At 39.6% G+C, this 19781-nt stretch overlaps 1 protein-coding gene and 1 long non-coding RNA gene across 2 annotated transcripts; one reads left to right on the top strand and one right to left on the bottom strand.

Moving 5' to 3' along the window:
* Nucleotides 1–2834: 2834 nt before the first annotated feature.
* LOC131236054 (uncharacterized) lies at nt 2835–3460 on the bottom strand. Its single transcript, XR_009166515.1, has 3 exons — nt 3360–3460; nt 3203–3288; nt 2835–2957 (listed from the first exon to the last, which is right to left on the bottom strand). It is a non-coding gene; the product is annotated as an uncharacterized LOC131236054 (long non-coding RNA).
* Nucleotides 3461–13881: 10421 nt separating this feature from the next.
* LOC131236051 (UDP-glycosyltransferase 75C1-like) lies at nt 13882–15698 on the top strand. Its single transcript, XM_058233142.1, has one exon. The coding sequence runs from the start codon at nt 14087–14089 to the stop codon at nt 15491–15493; it is 1407 nt and encodes a 468-aa protein (XP_058089125.1). The 5' UTR covers nt 13882–14086; the 3' UTR covers nt 15494–15698.
* Nucleotides 15699–19781: the final 4083 nt, after the last annotated feature.

The following is a 19781-nucleotide window of genomic DNA, read 5'->3' as shown; positions in this document are numbered from 1 at the left end:
AGTAGCCTTAAAGAAGAAGAAGAAGAAAGCCCTAAAGAGGAAGTGTGCAAAGAGATTTGAATTTTAGCCTGCCAATAGGTCCACCAAGAATCGATCATGGCCCAAAATTATATCATTGGACAATCCAAAGCACCCATTTGCAAAGGCATCAACTGGACATTGTGGTGTAGAGAGATGGATAGAGATTACGTGGCCCTATATGATGTAGTAAGGACATGAGGTCGAGCAACGTCTTCCTCAGGGGCTTAACTGTTCCGAATCCACAGAACTTATCTGAGCTCTTACAGAGAAACCTTGAATCCCCAAGGAAAAAAAAATAGAAATAATTCTAAAATATTCGAAATAATAGTAAACTTACTATTTATAGACACAATGGTGATTTCCACTAGACCTCATGGTTTTCGGTCAAAAATAGTAAGTGTCCTATTTGGCTCAGCCATGCTATTCTCCTAATTATTCTAAGTACTTTTATGTTGGGCACAACTTCTAGAGCCCAACGGATGAAGAGTTATATATACTCAAACTAAAACTTACTATTAGTAAAAGGGAAATTAAAATAGAAATTCGACAGTGATGATATTTCACAAATTCGGCATGCGCAACCTTGCTACGTCTTCCCCAAAATCATATATGGTACATCCAATAGCTCATTTCGATTTGCAAGATACATCCGTTTTAAATTCTAACGGTACGGATCACTTCTGTCGTCGACTGGGTCTTTTCTGATCCATCTTGGCCATGAAATTGTCCGCGAGCTACTCTACATCACTGTTCATCCTCATCATAGAGAGGACTCACTAAGCCAAAACTGTGAAAAAAGGACAGCTGAAAATCGTCTCAATCTCAATTAACGACGGTTTTGAACCGTCGCATGGGCCGTCATATTTTGCTGCGTCGTATTTGTTAAAGGACGGTTATAGACCGTCTTAAAAAAAGGACGGTTATGGACCGTCTTTGATTTTAGACTATTGCATGCACTGGCAGAAAAAGATTCAAAGGCTATGGATTTAATCCGTAGCACGATTGTAGCCATTACTTCAAAAGCAATGACTACAGATAATATTTGTAGCTAAAAGTAGCACTAGATCCGTAGTGATAGGCCGAAGTTAGAAATGACTATGGTTTCAACATCTAGGGATACGGCCAATGTCCGTAGCCTTTTTTTTTTTTTTTTAAAGAATTAATAATGCTTTCTTACCATTGCAAGTACATGTCCTGATAGATCAACTCATCTAAAAATTCTAGATTTGATAATAGCCTTCAATAATTCAACAATAAAAGAAACCAATGAGTAGATGATGGTAAGATCAACACATGCTAAGATCAAACCCAATGCAACTAGATATGAGAAAAAATGACCTTAAACACTATCGCCTATCCTTGCAGAGGATTCAGAAAGGTTTTTCTTCAACTTCTGGGCATTCGACATCGAACTGGCCAACTCAAGACACTTTTCACAAGTACAACAACAATGACAACAATAATGATGAAACAAGACAAATATCTGCAAATTACACTAAGTATTCTTAAACATACAATCTGTGTTTGAAATTCCTGCATGCTAATAGCTAGTCCCTTTTTATTCACACCATACAAAGTAAGAGATACATGGCATATAATATTACATGACCACCAACTTCGGGAAGAAAGAAAGTACCAAATCCTCCAACAACAATTCATACATGTCATATCCATTAAAATCGGTAAACAGAATCCCTTCACTCCAAATCCCTCCATTATCCTCTACCATTTGTTTGAGCAGAGAAAATAAAAGATGGATGGATAGGGATTGCGCCTATTAGTCTGCTGTCCAGCTCTGCTCCACTATCTCACACACTCTTCGGTCATACTCCCACTTGTTCTCACAGAACATGGAGCAGCCTCATAATTCGCAGGGGAGTTCGGATTGGGATCGCAGGACTGAAAAGAGCACATGATAGGACAGATTAAATGAGTACTAGAAAAATAAAAGAATGGAAAACCCAATACCTTAAAGCCTAAACAGATTCATACATTATTTCACTAGCATGTACCGAAGTGGTAATCAAGATTAATTCCAAAGATTGTGCACTGTTAGAAAAGATTAGCATAAATGTTGTGTATTTTATTTATTGAGATGTGGAATTGAATTATACATAATAAACCTATGTACAACTATATACAGAGTTGTATGCATAAAAAATCACCTCTACATATGTAAACTCACCCTTAAAGCATCACTATAACTACCCATTTTTGGACATTTAGAACCTAGATGACATACTAATGTTTTTGGCATTAAACTCATTCATTACGCATGATCTGAATTTCCATTAGACTTCTTCAATCTAACATTCTGTAAATCTACAATTGCTTAGGTGAATTGTTCGAAGTCGACACAACTGACCCAAAGACCTGGGTATTTCTCCTGATAACCTGTTCTTGCTCAAATCAATGTAGAAAAGCTATGGAAGGAAAAGAGGACTTGTACTACTAGAGAAGCTACCCTTCAATGCAGAAAAGATAAAGAAAATGATAGAGGTATTGTTTACACATATGCTACACATTCAGCTGATGCTAGACGCAAACTAACTGGAAATGGTGAAAAACTCTACGTGCATTGCCAGGAACAAGTGCTAGGGCAAGATCATTTAATACATACATACAATGAGCACGCCAAAACTGGATCAGTTACCATCAAACAATGACTCTGGTGACTACAAAAACCGAGATTGAACCTACAAACCTAGTCAAAGACTATTCGCAGAAGCATGCATGCATTGACAAAAACTGAAGAAAGAATCAACAGCTCGATACCTTGAGAATCTCCCATAAACTGTTGATGATGGAATCAACTATTGTTGATGATGATGATGTGGGGCAACTTGAGAATCTCCCATAAACTGTAGAAAGCCAAAACCTGCAATCTGAAACAAAAGATTTCTTTTCTTCACTCCCATTGCCAACAAAAGCACATCCTGTAATTTGATGAATGAGCCCACTAGCTCACACAATATCATTGCCAAGTTTAACAGTTTGAAAATCCAAACTTATTATTTAGCATGGAATTCATGCCTTCAATTTCCTAAGATTTGAAAACTGAAGAGGCATGCATTTTTCTTGATGCCAAATCAAGAATAATGGTCCAAAATTCAACCCAGTTTAAACAATAGCCAGGGCATCAAGAGGAACAAACATTTCAAGCAATGGAAAAGGGAATTACCCGGAAATGCCTCAAGTCGATACCACCTGGAAATGTCTCTCGTTTAACCGCTTGGAATATCTCTGGCCTTCCACATTGTTACAAACCTGTTACAATTCATAGCAGACCTATCAAAAAGATTCATACATTGAAAACAAGGGAAGAGAGCCCAACTCACCCAGATGCAAGCATACGTGCTAATATGGCACACAGTTGTGAGATCCAAATTTTGAACCAGGCTAGTATTTGTGTTTTCAGTTCATTCCAGCGTGGAATGACCTTGTAACAAGCGAGCTATATATATATATATATATATATATATATATATATATATATATATATATATATATAATGACCGCCTTGTATAAGGCAAACAAAAAGCTTGATCAAGCATATTTAATCATACGATCCAAAAGCAATAGTTGTGGGGCCACATGCTTCAGCCCATTCAATAGATGCACGCCGCTATTATTACGTGATAAAACTGAAAATATGGCAAATCCAATCATAAGGTAGGAAAATCCATAGAAAGTAATGTACACCCTTCAAAATCTTGCAATTAAAGCGTAGCCCATCTGATGATCTGATTGACATGATATTTTAACCATGTTATCACCATGGTGTAGTGCATACATTTGACAGATTGAATGTTATATTCATACTACGTGGACCACTCAAGTCTCAAGTTTCATTACTTAATAAAGGAAAAAAAATGAGAGCATTTCTGTAATTTCTTCTCTCAAAAAGCACCTCATAGAGATATTATTTATTTGGTAAAATATAAATTCGTCAGGAATTTTGTAGTAAATATTTTTAAAAAAAATTGGTAATTCTTTTCAGTAAATGCTCCAACGGATTTGTAATTGGGTTCTCAAGTGGACTTGGAATTTACCAAATCCAAATCTATTTCAAATCAATCAATTTATCTAGTTCATGGATTTTTTGTTCTTTTCTTTTCTCTAGGTGCATGTGGCATGCGACTACAATTAAGCCATTGAAATGGCGGACTCCACCATGTACGTTCCATTGCCAGTTCAATCATCTGGTCTGTTAAAAAGGGTTTACCATTAGTCGACATTTGATATGTGGTCCACCCAGTGATGAAGCTTGCCTAGTTTTTCAGGCCACAGAACATGTAAGGTGGTTCCATCTGATGAACCACCCTGCATTGGCATGTGTAGGGATGGTAGAGCCTAGATACTAAATGGGTTATAGCATTAACTAAGGCCCAACGAGGCAATTGGACCCCTTGCTTTTGATGGAAATCATGATTTTTGGAGTGGACTAGACCACTCCAAAAACCTCACTTGCTGATCTCATTGATTTCCTGAACGATCCAACCCTACACAAGTAGATGGGATTGGTTTCGGTTGTTAAGTGGTCAGCAAGTGAGGTTTTGGGAGGTGAAGGGAGATGGCTCAGACTGTTTGGAATCCCGACCCATGCTTGGATGGAATAAGTCATCCTCGATCTCGCCAATTACTATGGTAACATGATCCAGATAGATTCCATCAGCAGTTATGGGATCTGCCAGGTACACGCTCGCATTAAAGTGGTCCTACGTCCAGGGGCGGATCTGCAGAAGGTTCTAAAACTCCCGAGTGCTAGACAGCTTCTACCCTGTTCATGCCATTATAGAAGCTGCAGAAACTGTGGGAGCTCTGGTAGCAGACACCCCGATTTACAGGAAAATTCCTATTCGGGAGAGCACAAGGGAGTGGGTAGAGAAAGAGTTTGGCAATCAGGAGGAGGCAACGAACAATGTAGATGAAGATCGGCAGATGAAAGCGGACAACCAGCTCTGCTTGACAGATGTTTGTGTAAATGCCGAAGAGGAAGCGCCGATCATACTGCCTTCAGGTTGTAGAAATGCCGTTGAGGAAATTCAACCTCGTCCCCCAGACGTGCAAAAGGAGGCGACGCCAATCACGCAAAGCCACAGGCACAAGCCGACAACCAGATATCCAGAGTCCATCGCAGCTCCAACTTCGACAGGGTCATTATCAGCAGAGTTTCGACGGCCCAGAGAACCCTTTCGCAGTGGACACCGGGTGTAATCCTCCTGCAGGATTCACATTGAGTCGATCAGCAATTGATGAGCCGCCTGAGAAGGCAACGTTTGTCAGGTGCTTAGTTCGTTTAAAGTTAATGGGAAATTCCCCTTTTTCCTCTGGCCAAGGACAGGGAGTCTCAACTAGTTCAGCCAAGGGTAACTGCCCTAACTCCCTTTATGGAGGCACATGAACACGAACCTGGACCGGGTGATCTGCTTGAAGACTCAGCTTCTCCGCTAGAAGACTCAGTTACTCAGTTTGACCCCAATCGACAGCTGTCCCATCTCAGACAACCGGTTCCCCTGACTACCAGAACAGGTCTAGAAGTAGACCTATATCCGTTTTTCGCTTCTCTCAGCAGACCTGCAAAGGAACCAGCTTTAACAGGGATAGTTGTCGCAACTACTCCAAGGTTGCACACAGAGCAGCTAGCAGTCTGTGATCTTATGAACAGTTTGGATGACAAATAAACATCACTAGGGGCCTTAGAAATATTTCAACGATGGAAATCAATACTTCCACTGTTTCCTTTGGTATGGTCTACTTAAGATTTTGATATACTTTATTTTTGGGCTCAACCCCTAAAATGATCCGGAAAAATACGGATGGTTGGCATGGATGAACCATATGAGTTCACAATGGTCCTAACAAAGTTTACTTAGTACGATAAGAGCCTACTGAGTAACTCAGTACGCAATCCGATTTCCTTCACACCCTGCCACTAGCCCATGGCTAGTGGTCGGTGCACTGTGGGCCCCACCATGATGTATGTGTTTCATCCATGTCGTTCACCCATTCTTACCGATCATTTTATGGTATGAGCCCAAAAACGAGCTTGATCCAAATCTCAAGTGGACTGCTAAGTGTTGATTGAACGCCCACCATTAAAAACTTCTTAGGGGCCATAAAAGTTTTGGATCAAGCTGATATAAATTTTTTCACTTCATCCAAGTTTGTATGACCTAATCTATGGGTTAGATGTCAAATAACCATTACAGTGGGCCCTAGGAGGTTTTTAATGGTGGACATTCAATCAATTTTTTTCCATGGTGTGGTCCACCTGAGATTTAGATCTACCTCGATTTTGGGATCAAGACATAAAATTATTTTTAAAAATGGATGGACGGCGTGAATAAAACACATACATCATGGTGGCGTCCACATAGCACCGAAAGCTAGTCACCTGGTCAGTGGCAGTGTAACTAGCCAAACCACGTCCTTGTTTGAGTACTGAGTAAATCCTGTGGGACCCACCATGATTTATTTATTTTATCCACTCCGTCCATCCATTTTAGCATATAATTTTATTGCATGAGCTCAAAAATGAAGCTTATAAAAAATTGAAGTGGACCACATCATAGGAAACGGTGTGAATTGAACATCTACCATTGAAAAGTTCTTGGGGGCCACAGAAGTTTTTGATCAAGCTAATAATTATTTTTTCCGCTTCATCCACGTCTGTTTGATCTTATGAATAGGTTATATGACAAATAAACATCACTTTGGCCCCTAGGTAGATTTCAACGGTGGAAATCTTTATTACCACTATTTCCTTTGGTGTGGTCCACTTGAGAATTGGATATGCTTCAATTTTGGTCTCAACTGTAAAATAATCTGGAAAAACGGATGAACGGCATGGATAATCCAAATACATTCACTGTGGGCCCAACTGAGTTTACTTAGTACAATGAGAGCGGAAACAGAATGGCTACTCCCCTGCACTAGTCGTGTGGGCCCCACTATGAAGTATGTCTTTTATCCATGCCGTTCATTTATTTTTAGAAATAATTTTAGGACTTCTTACCCAAAATGAGAGGGATATAAATCTCAGGTGGACTACACCACATGAAAACAATAGTGACTGTATATCCACCATTAAAATCCTCCTAAGGCCCACTGTACTGTTTATTTGACATCCATTCTGTTGATTACATTATACAAACCTAGATGAAGGGAAAAAACAAAGATAATCTTGTTCCAAAACTTTTATGGCCCCCAAAAAATTTTAATGGTCAACGTTCAATCAAAACTATTTCCTGTAATGTGGTCCACTTGAGATTGTGATATACCTCCTTTTTGAAATCATACCATAAAATTATCTATAAAAAGAGATGGACAGCATGGATGAAACATATACATCATGGTGGGTCCCACAGAACACCGACCACTAGCCATCAACACTGGAGTATTGGAGCCAACTCATTTTTTGCCCCATGTCCTAACATGATCTCAAGAAATGGATGAATGAGGTGAATTTCTCACAAACATCATGGTGGACCCCATATAGGTTCTAGCTAAGGATCTTCATGCGAAAGGCTTTGGTAGGAAATCCAGAAACGGATCGACTGGTGGAAGCGGATTGCGTAATTGCATAATAACTCAGTACTCTGAGTAAACTCTGTGGGGTCCACCATGATTTATATAGTTAAGGATCTTCATAATATTTGTGTTTTACTTTCATACATATGCAGACAACTTTATGAATCTGTTGGATAGTAAATATACATCACGGTGGCCCTTGGGAAAGTTAAAATAGTGAGTATGATTATCACCATTGCTTCTTATGGTGTGGTCTACTTGAGCCTTGTATTTGTTTAACTTTTGGTCTCATTTCATAAAATGCAATGGAAAAATGAATGGTAAGGAAAGTCAATCAACACTTTCAAATGGAATGGTCCACTTGGTAACCGGGTCTATTTCATTTTTTGAGATAACGCCCAATATTGATTTGAAAGAACTAATAGATGATGAGGAAACTTAATACATACATCAAGGTGGCCCCCACAATAACCCCACATTAAGGCATGCTCGACTTTGTGTGAGGGAGTTGTGGAAGTGGAAGGGTAAGATGGTTCTAAACCATCTCTAATGTAGATGGTCTTTCACTGTCTTAGATGACCACTATACGACGGCTAAGGAACGTCTCTAATGCAGACAGCCTCTGACTGTCTCAGATGACCACTATACGACAGCTAAAGACCGTCTCTATTGCGGACCGTCTTAGATGATTGCCTATATGACAGCTAAGGACCGTCTCTAATGCGAACGGTCTCTGACCGTCTCAAATGACCGCCTATAAGACAGCTACAGACCATCTTTTATTCAGATGGTCGATAGCTGTCTTTTCTCCACAGTTAACGACGAACTCTAAGCATCTTAAATGGTTTGTGGACGTTCAACATTTACAAGATGATTTTGCTTCATATTAATGACGGTTAAGAGCCGTCTGAAATTTTAGAGACATTTCATAGCCGTCTTTAAACAAAGGGATTTTACAGACGGTCCACAACCGTCTCGAAATTCATCTTATTTTTTGCCTTTTTCATGTAGTGACTTGGATTGGGTCGTGACCCCAACACTACTAAGCTAGCAGGTGGATAAAATAGATACATCATGGATGACATGGATACAACAGATACACCACAAAGCTTTTCCACCAACTAGCTAGGTATCTCTAGGGTCACCACCCAGTTCTCTTAGAGATGGCCTCAACATTAAATAATTCGGGTAAACATGTGGTCTCTCCTGGATCACTTAGATCGTTGGATATCTTTCGCCCACCTTGGACTGCTTGTGGTTCAAAAATCTTTTGAGATAACCAACCTATAGATTTTTCACCATTCAAAAGTATTTGAAGGTTGTCGATAGCATCAACCGATCCGATGGTCTAGATCAATCGAGGCCAGGCCATTTATTCAGGTCGGGCTAAATGAATTGTAGGTCGGGCTCCTGCCCATTTAACTAAATGGATGAAGCTTGGGTTGAACCCTATCTTACCCGGCCCAATATGTGAATAGAATATAGGAGTATAGATACGTATATATAAGTTGCAATGTATGTATAAATGTATCCATTAATTGGGCTGAGCCGTTCATATATCTAGCCCCATAATTCTAAAACCTGATTTCGATCATTAATGGATTGGGCCAGGTTGGTCAAGCTCAATCAGATTAAAATTAAATGGGTTAGGTCCGGTCAAGCTTGGGCTTGATGAATTTTAATTAAGTTGGTTGGGTTAGGCGTAAGAAGGTTCGGGTGTATAATTCTTAGCTCCTTTGGTTAACGGGTCAAGTCGCTTAGGCTAACCTGACTTGACCCAAACCTGACTAGTTGCCACCCTAGTTTAGTGGGGCTGGCCTATCGGGCTTGTGGATTTTTATCGCTCTAGGCTAGGTTTGGGCTAGAAGTACTAGGCTAGAGGGAAGTATTGATGTAGAGCAGGTCACGGACAGTTTCATTGCCAAGTGGATCAGAAAAGGCCCGATCGGAAGCGGAGGTGGTCAGGACCGTCAGAACCCAAAACAGACATATCTCACAATTTGGATTGAGCTATCATACGTACCATATATGATTTTAGGGCAGGAAGAGCTACTTTATCCACCAAGCCCACTATGCCGGGTTGCCCATGCAGAATTTGCAAAATACAACGGAATGGATGGTCGAAATCCCATTTTATTTTTGTTTTTACTATTTTTAGTAAGTTTTAGTTTTGGTATAACTCTTCATCCGATTGAGCTTTAGGAGTTGCGCCCAACATGAAGAGTGCTTAGAATAATTAGGAGAAAATCATGGTTTGACCAAATTGGACACTTACTATTTTTAGCCAAAAACCATGTGTACTAGTAGACATCAGGACCGTTTATAAATAGTAAGTTTACTATTTATAGTAAATCACGATTTCTAGGAGTTTTAGTTATGGTTTGATTTCGAAACTTCTTCCATGGCTTAGTATCCGTATTTAAAGGGGTGTAAACTCATTTATTCATATATCAATTAAATTATGAATTCTATAGAATTTATTTTCTATTTTCCTTGCTTTTTTCTCATGAATTCGAGAAGTCTCCGTGAGGAGTCCAGAAAAGCTATGTGGATTCGGAGTAGTTATCCTTGAGGAAGACGGTGATCGACCTTAGCATGTTCATCCTTGCGTCAAGTATCCAACCGGGTCCAACTTGGCATGGCTGACCCATTCAAGGTTTCAAGGGCATTCTTTTTTATATATGGGAAGTTGAAGGGTTCAACCCACTCCTGGCCCATTTCCTCTAATGGGCCACATTTCTAGCTTGAGCCCAACTCACAATCCATTTAGCAATGTTCTTGTAACCTTCTGATTTTGGATCATACTGATGTTTGTGTTTTGCCTTCCTTCTGGTGGGACTCGCCCTATGAACTCATTAGATGTCATACAAATCACAATGAACCTATGGAAGATTTCAATGGTGGAGATCCCATCCCACTGTTTCCGTGGTGTGGCCCACTTAAGTTCTAAATCTTACTCTTTTTCACGTCCTGCCATGCGCTCGAGAAAAAGCATATCTTTTGTGGATGTCACACAGACATAGCAGTGGGGCCCACTAAGGTTTTGTTGCATGGCCTTTCGCATAGGCACTACTTCTCGCTAAGGTGGCATTGGATCTCTTCCGTAAACTCCTGAATAATAGCTGAGGTGGATGCATGTGCGACTACATCAGTTAGCCACTAAGGTGGGGCCATGACATCATCGGCCCTTACTAAAGCGGCCAACAGCGAGGTAGCCAGTAGTCAACAATCAGAAAATGCTTAAGGTTGTAAGGTTATAATCATCGGCCCTTTAAACATAAAAGATGACCAAACAGGATATAAGTGGAGTGACTACCTCGAATGAGTTGTGCGAGTTGATGTATGATAATAGTGGGCAGACAAAGATGGACATTCTTCCCAACATTATAAACAATGTCGGCTATAAAGGGAATATGAGGTCTACACAGTTAGTACCCCGATGATAGATATTGGTCGAGAAGATGGAATGTAGAATGAGAAATTTATCGGACATGTATGAGGAACTAAGTGCATTCCCCTGCATCCACTTCTCTCTCCCATTGAGAAGAATATCTTGTTATCATGTCCCTCACTTAAGGTGATGCAAGATGATAATTTGCTTGAGGCTCACGGGACATAGGAATACCTATAAGTGTAGCGACTCAAGCAAGGGTTATTTTGACAATAAGGCCACTGTCTTCAACCTCGAATGACGAAGGTCGAAGTGTGGGGCTCCTACATCTGGACAGGAATCGATAGACTTGGTTTCTATGGACCATCCATCCTAACTTTAATACATTTGCCCACCTGATGGCCCGTAGCATTTCATCGACTCCATAGGGTTCGATACATCGAATATTGACCCTTCTCTCACAGATAATTTTATTGCTGACATATTTTGATGATGGAGAGTATGCCATGGGTGATTTGAGTACTTATGGTTCATCACTGTGGATGGAACAGGTCGGCGATTGTATGGGTGATGGCGAGAGACGTGTAACACGATTAGCACGTCGTGGAGCCAACTTCTTGACTCGAGTGGGTCAGGAAGTCTCTCCTACCGCCAGGGCTTTTCACTTATTATCTTTTGGCATATTGAGAAAGATTTGAGTGTTTAAAGGACAACACGACTAATAAGAAGATGTAGGAATCAACAACACACAATAAGAGAGGAAATTAAAACACTCAACAAGAGAGGAAATCTAGAGAGACCGAAGCAAGGCACAGATCAACGATACTTAGGAAATAGAAAGGAATTGGAGCACTTGGAAGTCCTAAACTCTGATTTAGGCAAAGGATATGGAGAGTTGGAGCGAAGAAAAAAAATCCAAAATCGTGGATTTGAAACTGAATCGTTGTGCCCTTTTAAGTGCAATCATCGATAATTCGATGGCATCGAAGATTATGGCATCGAAGTGCCATCGAAGTACCATCGAAGATCAACTAAAGAGATGTGTTCTTTCAGATGTTCATGGGTCTGACTTCGAACTTGAGGCGCACATAAAGATTGAACTTCAAGTTTTGTAATTGTATACTCAATGAGGCTCAATGGTTGAGAGCAAAAGCAAAGAGCCTTGGATTTCAATGATTACTAATCTATCAGACACATAACCCACTGATGATATCCCAAAATTATCATATTATCAACCGCATCACTATAACTACTTTAATAGGATAATCTACGCCATCCAAATACTGTCCATATAAATCAACAGTTAAAAATCATTAGTTAGTCACTCGGATGTGATCTTGTGCTTGTGGCCCATTTGAGACTTAAATTTTCATCATTTTCATGTAAAGTATATATTTCAACGGGCTTATCATAACCATTGTGTCAAACATTACATATGTACACTAATTAGAAATATTAAAATTGATTTAGTAATTAAATTCAAACTCCTCTAAATATATTATCACCAATACTTTTCAATTCCAGGGATTCTGAATCCAAGGTGCCAAATACAACTGCAGGATTTCAAATCCCCGATTTTCAAATCGGGCTTCTGAATCAAGGGGGTTCAAATCTACGCTCCCAGATAGTTAAAGTGACATGAGAGAGGGGCTAGTGTTTATAGGCTGTGGCGGTTCAAATCTACGCTCCAGTTATACTGACATGAGAGAGGGGTAGGGTTGAAAGTCGGGTGGGTTGGGTCGGGTTGATGCTCAACCCTAACCCAACCCAAGGTTCCTATACCTCAACCCTAACGCAATCCAACCCAACCCCAAGTTGGTAATTCTCAACCCAAGCCCAACCCAAGCGGGCTGGTCAGGTTGGCCGGGTTGGTTGGGTAGATATATGCTAATATTTTCATTATTACATTAGTCTATTATATTTTCAATACACGTCTTATTTTTTTACCTATAATTTTATTGATTATGTATATAGTTATTTATCATAAAAAAGTTCATTTTTTCTAAACAAACAAGCTAATATATAGGACAACTACTCCTTTAAAAGTCGTATTGTGTATCAAGCCATCTATTTAGGAGAGAGAAATCCTGCATATCTTGTTAGCTTGAGTAATCGAAAATGACGTGGACCAATGAAACCTGATGGCATTGGAATTTTATGTGCCTTTAATACAGATGATCCACACTAAATTATAATTAATTTATAAGAAACTTATATATTGATTGGGTTTGGGTTAGGTCGGGCAACCCGAGACCTTAACCCGAGCCCAACCTAAATTTTATGGGATTGATGTTTGTATGGCCTAAGCCCAACCCCATGTCGGGTCGGTAGGGTTGAACATGCCCAACTTTCAGCCCTAGAGAGCGGATAGTGTTCACAGGGCGTGATCGGTGCTGGAAGAATCCAAACCGTCTTCTAACTCCTCTGTGTTAGCAAATGCGTCCACGCCTTTCTTAAAGAGAAGAATCCCACACTCTCTTCATAAAGGTATTGCATATGGTACTTTAGCGGTGCATAATTTCATTATGTATGCTGCACCTTTGTGGGTGGGCCTTACATTGTATCCTTTTGGCTAGTCTAAACCGTTCATTCCATGTGGCCCATTTATTCTTAAATTTGGAGATTTTAGGCACAATCTGACATAACAACGACTGTGATCCGTATTCAAAGGTTTTTATCCAGCTCATCTTTTATTTGCAAGCCGCCGGTCGAATTGATTTCACACTTAGAATATGAGGCTTAGATAGCTTAGTTATCTTACAAATGCGGTCCATTGGGATGGGAACACACCATTAAAATCTATTAGATGTAATAAGTATATATATCATCCAACTGGTTCATAAGAGGAATCCCATTAAAATGAAAGGCAAGCATCAATATCAGCCTGATCTAAATCTTATGCTTACAACGGTGCCATCCTCATCCTAACCGCTCATGTGGTGCAGCGGACTGTAGCTTTGAATCTGTCTATTTTTGGGCTAAAGTCCTTACATGAGCTGCGAATGTAATAAATGAAGCAGATGCGACACACATCACGGTGGGCCCTACCTAGCAAATAGTAATAAAGGCGAATCTCCTCATCTCTATATCAATGGTAAAGCCCTCTCCATCTTTCCTCCTAAGAAAACCAATACCACCCAAATGGCTGAATCTCACATCCTTCTCCTAACTTTCCCGGCCCAAGGACATATCAACCCCGCCCTCCAATTCGCCAAGCGCCTCGTCCGAACAGGTACCCACGTCACCTTCGCCACCAGCGTCCACGCCCACCGGCGCATGGTAAAATCCACTCCTCTTGACGGGCTATCCTATGCCTCATTCTCGGACGGCTACGATGACGGCATCAAGCCCACAGACGACCGGCATGAGTTCATGGCGCAGTTTAAGGAGGTGGGATGTCGGTCCGTCCGCGACCTCATCAGCAACCTCGCTGACGATGGCCGCCCAGTCACGTGCGTGGTCTACACCCTCCTCCTCCCATGGGCTGCTGACGTGGCTCGTATCATGGGCATTCCGTCAGTACTACTTTGGATACAGCCCGCAGCCGTCCTGGCCATTTACTACCATTACTTCCATGGATACGATAATCTCATAGAAAGCAGCAACAAAGACCCTTCTTCTTCAATAGAATTACCCGGTTTGCCACTTCTCTCTATAAAAGACTTACCTTCGTTTTTCGTCTCTACAACTACAAGCGACATCCCTTCCGCACTTCCTATATTCGAAGAACTCTTCCACCAACTTGAGAAAGAATCTTGCCCGAAAGTGCTCGTGAACACTTTCGATGCATTGGAAGGCGACACCATGAGAGCAGTGGATAAGCTGGACATGGTCGGGGTCGGACCGTTGATCCCATCGGCTTTCTTGGATGGAAAGGAGACATCGGATACTGCTGTTGGTGGCGACTTGTTCCAGAAATCAAGAGACTACGTCGAATGGCTGGATTCTAAGCCCGATTCTTCAGTAGTCTACGTATCCTTCGGTAGCATTTCGGTGGCATCGGAACATCAGATGGAGGAAATTTTGAGTGGGTTAGTAGAAAGCTGTCGATCTTTCTTGTGGATCATCAGGCCAGCTGAGAACAGTGTCGAAACCGAAACTAATACCGAGTTCTGGAAGAAGGTGAGAGCGGTGGAGGAAAGGAAACAAGGGTTGGTAGTGCCATGGTGTTCGCAGGTGGAGGTTCTGTCACACCGTTCGGTTGGGTGCTTTGTGTCGCATTGCGGCTGGAACTCGACGTCGGAAAGCTTGGCTGTGGGCGTTCGGATGGTGGGTTTTCCTCAGTGGACGGACCAACCAACGAATATAAAGATGGTGGAGAGTGTTTGGAAGACGGGCGTGCGGGTCAGAGCTAGTGGAGATGGGATTTTGGAAGGTGGAGAGCTGAAGAGGTGTTTGGAATTGGTGATGGGAGGAGAGGAAGGAGAGGAGATGAAGAAGAATTCTTTGAGGTGGAGGGATTTGGCGAGGGAGGCTGCTGCGGAAGGTGGTTCTTCGGATAAGAATATCCGAGCATTTGTGGAAGAAATGGCAGATATAAAACCCTAAAAGGTCGTGGAACGAATCCTCGCTAGGAATGGAAAATGGTTGTCATGTGGTTGGTCGGCGATGGTCTGACTTGTGTGGAGGAGATCATGCGCAAAGTTATTAGGAAAAAACAACTCTTAACTACTTTGTTATGTATACGGCGGGGTGTATGTCTCTCGTCTTGTTTGGATACGGTAACATATATTGTCGTCCTGATCTTCATAAATGAGAAGGTGTAAAGTGAAACTTGTTCGGACGCTGATTGACTCTTACCCTGGCTCGCCTCCGACTGGGTACGGATAGTCTCTTTGAGTGGCAACCTGATGCATGGTCCTTATCCACACCATGCATCTATTATTGTTATTGTTATTATTATTATTATTATTATTAGCGTGTGGATAAGAACCACGCAACATGGTAGCCACTCAAAGCTATTGCCCGTTCTCAGCCGGAGACGGGTGGTGGTAGGACCGTCTCCAGCTTGGATTGGGCAGCAGTACCGGTTTTATCCAAACTGTACATATATTTTTTTAATTATTTTTTATTTTAAACTAAAAAATAGGCAGATCCAAATCAAAAGTGGAGTACAAAATGGGGCTACAGGAGTTTTGAATGGAGCTGATATTTGTGTTTTGGCTTCATCCATATCTATGTAACTTTATAAATTGGATGGAGGGTGAATAAACGTCACAGTGGACCCTAGAAAAGTTTCAATGGTGAGAATCATTATCACCGCCGCTTCTTATGGTGTGGTCCACTTGTTCCTTGGATCTGTCTCATTTTTGAGCTTATCCCCTATCAACTAGTTGGATCACAATGACCAGTCCCGCTCTGCAAACTTCCAACCTATCAAGCGGGTATGAAATCCATCTCCATTGGACTCACTTGGAGGATTTTCTGGTGCAAAAATCAGCCTTATCTACTCATCAGGTGGGCCACAATATAGTAACCAATAACTACCTACCAAAAAATAGAAAAATACAAGTGTGATATTTTCACAAGGTGATTCTTATGGAAACAGATTGTGCGTTAAGCAAGCATATTGAGTTAATTATGTGAGCCCACCCTGATTTATGCATTTTATCCGCTTCTTAGGAAATAGTGGGAATTCAACATTTATCATTGAAAATTTCTTAGGAACCACGTGAGTTTTTGATCAACTTTATATTTGTGTTTTTTCTTCATCCATGTGTGTGATCTTATGAACAAGCTGAATGACAAATAAACATGATTGTATGTAGGCCCTAGCAAGGTTTTTGTGAATGCCTCCCCCGCAGGAGCACAACGCTGCACTCACTTCATTGGCTTTGGTATGAATCTATTGGTTTAGCTAGAGTATATTATTGACTCAGATGTAAAAATATATTTGATTCAGAATCGTTACTAGCCAAATGAAGTTCAAAATCTATGACCGGCTATAAACCATAGAATTGCTTAAGGGTTAGGAATATCATGATTCCTTAACTCAAGTGACTCACACGGTTGGTCTATAATTATAAATTCTGATTAAGGGGCCTCGGTGAAGGAAAATGAATAGATTAGGCACCATCCTTCACTTGCACAATGTGTGGTCTCTACTTTACAAGAATTTGTAGTTTTGGGGGATTCAACAATATTTCAATATTTTTATATTAGATCGTGCTTCGAATAAATCACAAGGATCGGGCAGGCGAAAATTAGAAAAAAGAAACTATCTAGCCTTATATCGTAGATTCAAGTGACATCGGGTAGGTAAATAAAGTAAAAATGTACTAAGTAAAATAAAATACAAACTAACACTACTTCGTGGAGCTAAATAGCACCAGGTAGGCAAATAAAATAAAATGCAGTAAATAAGATGGAGTACCAACTAGCCTTATTTTATAGGATTTAAGATCTTAGGCAGGTAAATAAAGTAAAAAAAAAAATGAAAGAAGGAGAATAATGTAGAATAGCATAGAAGGAAATCTGAATGTAGTTGATATACTTGTAATGTGTGAAGTGGAATGTGACTTAAATGGATCTAGACAAACTCTTAACTTTAGTGACTTCTTTAATGGCATTCTTTGTCTCTTATGTTAAGTAGCATGTCAGCATGTTGGAAATCTTTAAAGTATCTCGAGCAGCACTTCTGAGTAAACTCCAATCCTTGAACCCTATTTGTATTTTCTTATCTTTCTTTCTGTTCTCTATTTCTTTCTCTCTCTCTCACTCCCCCTCTCTATCTCACTTTCCTTCATTGGTGTTTTTCTTTTTTACTTCTCCTTAGCAATGAGCATCTTCTATAGACGTTGGCAGCTGTAATTTGTTGTTACGATTTTTAAGGTGGCAATAGTTTTGTAGATAACATTTGTGGGCATTTGATGTTTAAGTTATAAAATAATATGTTATATATAGTATGTATGATATAAAGTAAAGATTTTAATATATAATATATTATATATTATATATAAATTAAAGGTATAATGATTTTTTATATATTTATTTTATAATAAATATTTATATATATTTCTTTATAAAATTGTTGATTACTTATATATATATATATATATATATATATGAAACTTCATGATTAGTTTTTGTTTTTGTTTTTTAAAAAATTATTTAAATGCTTGTATCTTGTTCATTGTCCGTCCCTTTTTGACAATCTTAATCTCGTTGGAAAAATAATCAGATAAGCTTCGTAACAAGACTATAATCACTTCGATTGGACTCCATTTGACTTGTCAGAAGTACAATCGTTCAGTATATGAAATCAATTATCTATAGTTTGATCGATTGTTCGTTTTTAATGATTTTGGACTCATTAGAAATGTTACCTGATAAGCTTTTCAATGGAACTGAAATCACTTCAATCGGATCCAATTTAACTAGTTTAAAGTGCAATTGGAGTTGTTATGCTTTGACCACTCGATAATGCATGGCTTTGGTAAACGGGTCAGATCTTCCTCATTATAACCTAGATTGAAGAAAACTTAAGTTCGTTAAAAAGATCATTTTACTACCTTTTAATGAATTATAAATTATCTTCATTAGTCAAAATTTACTTTTAATAACACTATGACCTCTTTGCATACAAGAACGACTGTACTTTCCTTAATCTTGAAGATATGACGTTTCACACGTTAACACAACATTATACAGGAATACTAAATAATAAAGAGAGTCATCATTGGGTAGAGAGAGTTCATTTTATTCCCTTTTTTTTTCATATCAGTTGCTACGTATAGAGAGTTCTTGGGGTTCTAAAGTTCGGATGCACGACTATGACCGAATTGTTACTGGATTTGGTGTTAACTGATCGAGTCCATTGGTAGTCTTTAGGACGTGTCGTGTATGCTCCATTTTTGACCCATTTATATTTTCAATGATTTTTAAGTCAGTATGAGATAATTTTATTGAAGTCAAGCTAAAGCTCAAATAGTGGCATATCCTCGTTTTAGGTCAGGTGTCTACAGATACCCCTCTTTAGCAGCAGTTGTGGGTAGCCGAATGCCAAAGCAAGTAGACACTCCACCTTTCGGATTAGATGTAGACGTGCTCTAGTCTATTCCCACTAGAGTGTCATTGTCGAAAGACTCATTGTTATGACAACCCCAAGTGCAGGGCTCTAATGTAGTAACAACTCGGTGAGATCGAGGTCGTACCCACAGGGACTTGCTTTTGTACAATTTCTAGAATATGTTAGAACTAGAACTAAAATCTAAACTAACTACAAAAATCTGGATTAGAAGAGTAATTGTGAAAAAGCTATCAAAGAAAAAAATACGAGAGTCTACTTATAGCTTCTTGAATGTTAAATTACTTGATTTAATTGAATCACTCAACTGGAATCGGAGTCCTATCCTTTTTAGTCAGATAATAAAGCAGCTAAATCATCATTCATATATTTTAAAATAGATTTGAACTTTCATTGAATTTGTTCCCTCATAAATCATCAATGTATTGATCATAGAGAATTTAAAACATCTATCATGCCAGGAGTCAATGATAGATCAATGAATTTTACATACTAAACGATTATAAGAGAATATCAATAGTTTTTCTAAGCATCTAAAGTGCTTGGAGTCAACAATGGATCAAAGTAAACTGAAAAACTTTTTTTCATTCAAACCAAAATCAATAAATTGTTCAAGATATAAACCAAATAACTTGAATTAAAGTAAAATAAACATTAAGAAGAACTACAAGCTTCATCTCTTAGCTCTACCTAAGTGATTAGCCAACCATAGACATGATTGAACTAAAACTCTTAAAGAAAAATATAAAAACTAACTAGAACCGAAGGATTGAAGAGGAAGGAGGACTCTTTGAAGCACCACAACTCCTT

Source organism: Magnolia sinica, unplaced genomic scaffold (assembly GCF_029962835.1).
Source record: "Magnolia sinica isolate HGM2019 unplaced genomic scaffold, MsV1 ctg136, whole genome shotgun sequence".
NCBI classification, from domain to species: domain Eukaryota; kingdom Viridiplantae; phylum Streptophyta; class Magnoliopsida; order Magnoliales; family Magnoliaceae; genus Magnolia; species Magnolia sinica.
Note: the sequence above shows the minus strand (reverse complement) of the source record. Positions and strands in the feature narration are given on the sequence as shown.